The sequence below is a fragment of the Cimex lectularius genome, unplaced genomic scaffold (genome assembly GCF_000648675.2).
Source record: "Cimex lectularius strain Harlan isolate CLEC.00 unplaced genomic scaffold, Clec_2.1 scaffold229, whole genome shotgun sequence".
In the NCBI taxonomy this organism is placed as follows: domain Eukaryota; kingdom Metazoa; phylum Arthropoda; class Insecta; order Hemiptera; family Cimicidae; genus Cimex; species Cimex lectularius.
The window spans coordinates 169,590-179,141 of NW_019392783.1; the positions used below are offsets into that span (position 1 = coordinate 169,590).

Sequence of the window (9,552 nt, forward strand, 5' to 3'; positions counted from 1 at the left end):
AACTTATCTTTCACAACCCCAGAATAAACCAAATTCTCGGAATAATAAATATTTTATATCATCCAAATATAGATTGAACTTTCACTATATTTATTTGTTTTTTAAACAATCATTCCAAACGAAATGAGAATAAATTATATACAAATTCGGGCTTTTTTTCATGTCATTATTTCAAAGCAATATTGAGCAGACCCCTATACAAAGACACAACCCACAAAAACCCACAACTGCTACTTCTGAATTGACTATTACAGCAGAGTCACCGCAAAGGCTGGTTTCTCCTGAATGGGCTATCGCTGAAAAATCATAAGTTCAAAAAAACTGCTTCCCCCTTAGTTGACTACGACAGCAAAGAAAAGGCAAAAAAAGAAAAACTATCTACTCCTTATTGAAAACTACTGTCAAGAAACAACCCAAAGAACCACCTGCTCCTAAATTTGCTTTACTTATGCCATATACTTTCAAGACATAACTTACATAAACCGATCACTGTTGAATTTACCACTAATACATAGACAAGCAAGCAAGCAAAAAAACAACTACAAAATACCTACTCCTCAATTTATCATTAATGCAAAGACAACCTACATGATAACTGCCCATACCTAAATTTATCAGTACGGCAAAGGCCACAAAAAAAGTCCCACTAGTGGAAAACAAACCACAAAAAATTGCTCACTTTTGAAATGGCATTACTGTCAAGGCTCAAACTAGAATAAACTACCTATCCTTGACATCATTGGCTTTCTTTGCAAATTGTGCTTTTAAATTGATTACTACTGCAAGGGCACATTTTACACACACCAAAAAATCTTGATTTAAATAACACTGCAAAAACACAACCTACAAAACATTTTCATTAAATACTACTGAATACTACTTACAACTGCCTAATGTTGAATTGAGTATTACTGCAAGTCCACTACCACTAAAAAAAACGTCAGCTCTATTAATTTACTATATCAATATTTGTTTTATTAGTAATTATTTTAAAACATTTGTCGCCGAGAATCAAATAGATTAGCAGCGGCGTAATTAGCCGAAGGTCATTGGTTCGAATCCCGGTTGTGACACTGACTTTTTTATCTTAATCAATACCTTAGATAAAAATTATTTAATTGAAAGATGTTATTGGTACATCGGACCACGAAATCTAATGGATTTACTAAGTTAAATTAAGTATATCTTCAATAATGCTCTCCGTGACCATTGCTTTTGTCGCCGAGAATCAAATGGATTACACGACATTTGACAAATGGCAAAAAGGAGGGAAAATTGGAAACGTTGGGTTGAGATGGGAGGTTGGTGTCCGAGTGGATCGAAGTTACGATAGCTCAAGTGGTAGACTAGCGGCGTATTTAGCCGAAGGTCGTGGGTTCGAATCCCGCTGATTGACTTACTGACTTGTTTATTTCAAGCAATACCTTAGATAAAGATTATTTAATTGAAAGATGTTATTTGGTCCATCGAACCATGAAATCTAATTAATTTAATTTCTTTTAAAGTTGAATAATTTTTCAAAGGTTTTCATACATTGAACTTCATTCATTCGCAATTACAATAAAATGTATTTTTGTTTAAACATTTCTTTCCCTGATGTAAAAATGACGATTAATGAAATAATGGTTGCGGAGGTGTTAATTATAATATCTCCACCTTCGAATGGCAATCTACCTGGTGAGGGAGAACAATGTTTCTATTGTCCCTACTTTCCTACTAACTTAGTATCTTTCCTGGAGATAGCTCGGCCTTACGTCGCCGGCCTCTTTATACACGTAGATCATTGTGACAGTCTGAAAGTCCCAGAGATATAAATCGTCACCTGGGGGGCTGCAAACTGGAGAAACATTTTCAAAAATCGATTGTTGCACTAGTGATTTTTCTTTGACATTTTTATATTTTCAAGATAAAGGCTCATCAGGTTTGACGGTGGATATTTATTGAAAAAACTTATGAAATTATAAGAGAAATCAATTCCATATAAACAACATTTTAATCATAATTTTCATTTTTGTTTTCAAATTGTCCCTCTAGCAAACGTTACAAACTTAATTTTCGCTTTTAATAAATTTTTCTATTAAACTAATTGAAATAGTCAGCGAGTGAGGTCGGAATTGTTCCTCATTATTAATTGCGCTCCAGGAAGCTCTGAAATTCCACGTCCTTTCACCAGCGCCCCTAATGGAAGCCAGGATACGCTTCTGCATCCTTTAGTTATTCCCACTTTAAAATATCTCCTGGTTGAAGTCGCTGTTTGGAAATTTAATATAATATCCGACTCAATTCAGTAACAACGCTTGAAAACCCATTATAAAATTAAGGCAAGCGAATTATTTAAAATTAAATTTATATAAAGTGGAAGGTTTATGGGCCGACAAACAGCTGAGGTCATCGCCGGCCCTCCGCATGTATTCCTTCTCTTTCCTGTCTTTCTCGCGTATTTTGTATTGAACTGCAGCCATTTGAGCATCTCGATCTGGTTACTGACTCTCTGCTTTTACTTGTATATTACGTCGTTATTTTAAAAAGCTAGCCTCTTGTTAGTACCTCAGGTTGTCAATTTAAGAATTGATACACAACATACAATACATAACATATATATCGCCACAAACATAGAAGTCTGGTCACATTCACTCCCCCAGAGTACTNGTGTTTAGTCTCCATGACCATTTTGGCCTGCAGAGAGTCAGTAACCTCTATACTCAGGATTCCTGATGACAATTTCTTTAGATTTTTAACTTTTCCCATTTGTTGGTTGACTACACGGCAGATCTGGATGGGGGAGTCATCTTTAAAATCCCCCTCTTTTTTTTCCATGATCCAGTATCTTGTGAAATTCTTTGTCATCTGGTCTTCACTATCACTTCCGCTCTTTTCTTTTCTAATTCTTTTCCTTTTTTTGGACTCCGGCTCAAATGGCTGCAGTGTCCTCACTAATTCGGTGTTACCTTTTCCGTTCCTAGCAGTATCCATACGTTGGGTGGCGCTGCTCTCTCCACCAACTCCAACGGGGCCCGAGTGAATAACGCCGAGGGTGGCCTGTGCCCCCGACGTCACCGGCATTTCGCCTTCCGGATATACGGCGTTTTTTTTTGTATTTTTCGGAGCTTGTTTGTTTTAGGCCAGGGGGAAGCTACCCACCCTGGCCCTAGCCGATTAGTGGGGCTGCCACTATAGGTGAACCGGCACACCTCCCCCTCCTTAAAGCCTGGGACGCCGGGAGAAGGAACAGGGAGGAGGTTAGTGTTGGGGAAGGGGTTATTATAGGAGTGGAAGGTTAGGTAATGAGGTTAGTAAGGGGATAAAGTGTTACGGAAGGCCACCAGGTACAGGAGGGGTATTGGACGCAGTTTAACCTCTTGCCCGGGAGGAAATTAAATTTATAATTTAAATGACAGCAGCTCCACAGGCAATATAAATGAAAACATTCAATTGAAAAATATAAACAATTCTTACAGTAAAGGAAAATTGTAAACATAACTAGAAATCTGTCTCTTAATACACACTGCATCCAACCGTGGTAGTAATTAGTAAGTTAGTATTATGTAGTATTAATACATTTTTCTTCAACTTATCATGTATTTTTCTAAACAACGTACCAATAATAAAAGAGGCTTTAAATTTTAGTCGTATAATTGACACATTATACTATATTCCGACCAGGTAATCGTTTTTATTTTTTAAAAATTCCAGTTTACCTTCTTTTAATTTGAAATTAACCATTTCTTTAAAAAAATTAAAGAACATGAGAGACGATATGAAAGTAAAGCATGGGAAGTAATACTCCTTGCTGTTTAAAATTTTTGTTTATATTTAAAATAATTTTAAAATACCATATGAACTAGAATAAAATTTATAGAAATGAATTTAAAATTACATAGCTTTCATCAGGCGATTTAACCCTTTTTACTTTAAACTAACTTTTTAATTTGAAATTAACTTTTCTGAATTTAAAATTAACCTTTTGGACCTTCTATAACGCTTTAAATTTTAAATTAACCCATTCTTAACTTCAAATTAATTTTATTTAATTTTGCCAATAACTATTTGGAAATCGTGATATGCGATGTAGGTTTAGAAAAATATTTTCTTTATCGTACCAACGTTTCGATCTTTATTGAGATCATCTTCAGGGCCAGCAATTTATGGGATTTATAAAGATGGTTTAAATTATACGAATACATGTAAGATGTAAACAAATGTATTTATATAATGATAGAAATTTTTGACTCGATCAAACTATTTGTGCTCCTCAAAGTGTTAGTTTTCTGTATAGATGTGTCATTACTGTGTGTCGTGTTGAGAGTGAGAGTAAAATAGATATTCATGTTTTTCGGTTATATATGTTTGATTTTGAAGGAGTTGGGAAGGAAGTAGAGATATTCATTTTTCAATGAGAAGCCGGCTTTTTTGTGAGAAAAGGAACCGCAATTGGAAAAATGGGCAATGGTTTGTCGCTCGGGCTTAATTATCTTTTCAGGAAAATTATAGACGGGATTATTAGGGGAAAGGAAGGATAAATTGTGGGGGATTTAGACTATAGAAATTGTTTGATGTGTGGAGTGCAATGATTGTTTTGTAAGTTGTACTATATATTCTGTGTGTTATTGATATCAAATTTGATTTATGATATTAGCGTAGAGTATGTTAAATTTTAATCTTTATAGGCTTATTCATATTTTTCATACCAAAAATAGGTTTGGTTATAAAAATAAGTCATTTTAAAAGAAAATTTTTCTTGCCTAATTAAAAAAAAGCATTACCGAGTAAAAAAACAACAACAGTAAATTCAAAAACAAAAAAAAAATGTAAAAAAAAACTTTTTTGTTCCTATTAAACCTAGGATTTTTACCGCTGGCGCGATAATTCAATTCTTCTCGTATCAGAGAAAATTGAATTGAGAAAACTGAAATTACGTGCAATGACATGAGGGAAAGAAGAAGGGAAATGGATCTGTTACCAAATAATAAATGTTTTTATTAAAAATATGACATGTACGAAGTTCTTGGGTTGCTTCTTTCCTTGGGTTCGATATCACATTTTTCAACCATGCAAAGAAAATATCACTAAGAAAATTTCTAAAAATCGATAAAAATGAGTACGCTCTTGGAATTCTTATAACATAAGGCGATTTTGACGAAATACCAAACAATTTTGACGGAAAAGTCATCGCATGAGCCACAATTGAATATTTAAAACAAAAATGGGTTTTGCTATTTATTATCATTAAGCGGGTGATATGTATTCGGAAGAGCGAATTTTTCAGCGGAAATGTTATGTTATGAAAACATTAATGTAGTTTGCGAAATACAGGTCAGATTTGTATTGGAAAGCCGCTAAAGTTAAGAAAATATGATTTTATCTGAAAAAATCTGATTTTTAGACTAAAATCACAAAAATATTAATATCTCAAGAAAGATTCAAGAGAAAAAGCTCGTTCTGGTGCCACTGAACTACATTTTATTTAGTGACTCCACCATGGCAGTATTGACATTTATCCCTGTAATACCCTGTATAAACATAAACAATCAATCACTATTGTACGTTATTTGTTCATAAATAAAAATCGTCTAGCCAAATCGAAATAGTTGTAAATGTTATAACCAAAATTTTATTACAACAACCAAGAGACTAACAAAAATCATATTACTTAATCTTTATGTAAGGTATTGGTTTAAATAAAAAAGCCAGTGTCACAAGCGGGATTCGAACCTACGACCTTCGGCTAAATACGCCGCTTCTCTACCACTTGAGCTATCGTCACTTCAATCCACTCTGACAAACTTCCCATCTCAACCCACCTCGAATTCTCCCTCCTTTTTGCCAGTTTTCTTATCATTGTGTAATCTATTCGATTCTCGGCGACAAATGGAATAGACACGAAATATAATGGATTTAATAAGTAAAACGAAGATTATTCGGAGATCGTGAGATGCGGTCTGGAGTGACGTAGGTTTTAGAAAAACATTTTCTTTATCGTGCCAACGTTTCGATGTTTATTGAGATCATCTTCAGTAAAGATCGAAACGTTGGCACGATAAAGAAAATGTTTTTGTAAACCTACGTCACACCAGACCGCATCTCACGACCTCCGAATAATCATTGGCTAAAGGTTAAAAAACATCACGCAGTAAAACGAAGTGTATCTTCAATAAAGCTCTCCGTGGCCACTTCATAAGTCGCCGAGAATCGAACCCTGATTACACGATATTTGAAAAAGAGTGAAAATTCGAAAGATTGAAGGTTGAGATGGGGAGTTGGTGTCCAAGTAAATCGAAGTTACGATAGCTCAAGTGGTAGACTAGCGGCGTATTTAGCCGTTAAGGTTCGAATCCCGCTCGTGACCCTGGCTTTTTTATTTCAACCAATACCTTCCATAAAGATTATTTAATCGAAAGACGTTTCTGGTCAATGGGACCACGAAATATAATGGAATTAAAAATCATATTATTGCCACCAACAAAAGGCAAAAAATTCTTGTGTTATAATTTCTATATTTGCTGTTTTAACTTGTTTTTATTACAGCCATACAGTGTAAGCCGTTGATTCTTAATAGGGCCAAACGTAATTGTTATTACTTGCAATATAAACAAAAACTGACAAAGAGTGATGAATATACGTCACATGACAACAAAAAATACAGCACACTTCACATAATGTACCGTGTATAAAACAAGCATGAAACATCTCGGCGGGGGTCATACATGCCTGTGGAAACGCGACCCCACTGAATTAACTGTCACCAAAACCGCTACTAAACATGCGTTTCAACTGGCTTGTCAACTTCTTTACCATTCTTGCCATTCTGCTCTGACAATGACTCGGTGTTGTTGCACTTTTACATTCCCGGTGGTAGAAAATACGAAACTGTGTTATTTTTGTACGTCGAGATCAACAAATAAGCTTTGTATTGTTTGTATTGACGTTTTAGATCAAAAAACATCCTGAAGCATAAACACCATAATGCATTCTTATAACAATAAAATAATATCATTCATTTTGAAAAAAACCTACACAGCAACAAATCTACCAATTATTATAAAATTGTAGTGTTATTATACTTTCAACAAAATCGAATATATTCCGTTCGAGAAGCAAGTTTCTCGTTTGCCTCAGAGTGAAACTTCACACGTTTTCCCCTCGCTATTCCTAATTAGAATCCATGTCGTCGCACCTTATTCCCATTATTAATCTTAGTCAATGAACTTCGTTAACGTGCCGGATGACTATGGATGGGGATTGTTGCAAAATTTTACGATAAAATTACAAAAAGTTGAAATTTTTTTAAATTTAAAATTATGGGCTAGGTAACAAATCACGCATAGATAATAATGAATCGCTCTATATATCTCGCATTGGGTTAGAAACTCACAAAAGAAAATCACAAACAGAAAACTAAGTGTAATCCAATGTTCTAAATCTAATATATATATCCCTGATTCTTTTCACGATACTACATTATCATAGTTTCATACTAACAGCAAGAATTACTACCATTGATCCACGAACATACAAACTAAGTTTTTCTACTTCGAAAAATATTATGACATATTTTTTATAATTACATTTCAATTAAATCACGATAGTTTATACACTGCATTGACCAAAAATGATTTAATTTGCAATATAAAAAAAGGAGGCAGTAGGGCACTACTTATCAGTTGAGTTCGAGATGAAGCCAGTTAGTGTTGCTTTATTTTTAGTGTTAGTGTTGAAGGCTTCGGCGGAGGAGCATAACAGCTGCCATGAAATCAAGCAGCATATGTGACCAAGGAGAAAAACGTTCCGTACCCGGTTAAGGTCGAAAAGGAAGAGAAGTATCCAGTTCACATTCATGTAGATCGTGCTCTACAAGGTCGTACAACCTATTCCGTACACCGTGGAGAAGAAGGTACCCGTGGTAGTCAAGTACGTCCCACGCCCGTATCCGGTAGAGAGCCCGTATCGTCCATGTGCCCGTCAACCCTTGTTACCCTATCATGTGTCTTACAAAGTTGAGAAACTAGAGCCGTACGAAGTAATCAAGGAGGTTAAAGTCCTAGAGTACAAAACAAATCAAGCAGCATAGGACGTTAGTCTGAACCAAGGAGGAAAAAGTTTCGCACCGGGTTAAGGTCAAGGGTTAAGCCTACACCGTTAAGAGGAATGTCCCAGTCGAAGTCAAACTGTACGTCCCAGAACCTTACCCTGTCGGTTAAAGTCGAAGTACCTCACCCAGTGCCTTCCAAAGTCGAGAAACCACTTCCCTATGAAGTAGTCAAAGAGATCAAAGTCCCCGAGTACAAAGAAGTCCCCTTCCCAGTGAAAGTCTACTACGACATCCCCAAACCTTATGACATGTCGGTCACCGTCGAGAAAAAAGGCCATATTTCGTAGAGAAGAAGGTACCCGTGGAAGTCAAAGTCCCAGTCGAGCCATACATCGAAGTGTCCAAACCTTACGAAGTGATCGTCCAAAAACCTTATCCAGTCACCGTAGAGAAAAAAGTCCAAGTTTACGTCAAAGCTCAAGATACTACGAAGTCTACAAGCCCTCCCAAGTGGGACTTCGTAAAGAAGAAAAAGACGGCTACGTAAAATTAAAGTACAATGAAAAATCCCACCAATTTGACTGAAATGTACATAATTTTGCCGATATAAAAAAAAAATATATATATATATATAATTACANAGTATAATTTTCTTATTTTATTGCCACCCAACAATATTACTACTTACATAATAAGTTACTTAATAATACAACCGATTTATATCAAAAAATATTATTTAGGAATTTTTATTTTTTCGACACAACTGGAATAGTTAGTTTTCTTTACTTTTCCGTTCAAAATTGGTCTATATAAGAATCGTATCTTAAAGTATTTAATTTTTTATATCCTATTCGTTCAAGGACCGTACTTTGCGGAGAAAATCATCCGAGTATCCGTCAAAGTCGAAGTGCATCACCCAGTGCCTTACAAAGTCGAGAAACCAGTGCCGTTTGAAGTAATCAAGTTGGTCAAAGTCCTCAAGTATAAAGAAGTCCCCGTCCCAGTGAAAGTCTACTACGACGTCCCCAAACCTTATGACGTGCGGTCACAGTCGAGAAAAAAAGTGCCGTATTACGTCGAGAAGACAGTACGAATTTGCTGTACTACTCAAATAATCGTTTAAATATGAATGTATAATACTAAAATACATGTTTTATCCAAATTACCATTGTTTAATAGATTGCAGATAAGCCGTAAATAAAAAGTCCATAATTACGATATCTAAGGTAATTTGTATTTATTGTAATATTAGATGTTAGATGTGGTCTTGTGCTTTAGTATAGTCCTGATACGATCATAGTTACACCGAATGAACCTTCATTATCCGCTTTTAATGATCGACTTCGTCCAATTAATGTGTTTAACATGGCTAAAATTAGGAAAACCGTTCCTGTGGAATCTCTTTTGATGAATTATCCTATTTATTACGTACTGAACCAAAAATTAGCAAGGTATAACTTTCGTGAATCTGCAAATTGAAGTTAAAAACACGTCTGAACTACAGATTGTTATCATTTAAAATC

The 9,552-nt window shown here is 35.2% G+C and overlaps 1 protein-coding gene across 1 annotated transcript; it reads left to right on the forward strand.

The window, feature by feature from the left end:
- The first annotated feature begins 8,145 nt into the window (after positions 1–8,145).
- LOC106669514 lies at positions 8,146–9,226 on the forward strand. The gene is made up of 3 exons (XM_014399042.1): positions 8,146–8,362; positions 8,890–9,116; positions 9,209–9,226. Exons 1-3 carry the CDS (start codon positions 8,146–8,148, stop codon positions 9,224–9,226), a joined length of 462 nt encoding a protein of 153 aa, XP_014254528.1.
- Positions 9,227–9,552: the final 326 nt, after the last annotated feature.

Excerpts from the sequence above, each read along its gene's own strand:
- LOC106669514 (XM_014399042.1), top strand. The coding sequence starts at position 8,146 with ATGTCCCAGTCGAAGTCAAACTGTACGTCCCAGAACCTTACCCTGTCG. Across the intron at positions 8,363-8,889 it reads GGTCACCGTCGAGAAAAAAG|GACCGTACTTTGCGGAGAAA; the intron begins GCCATATTTCGT and ends TATTCGTTCAAG.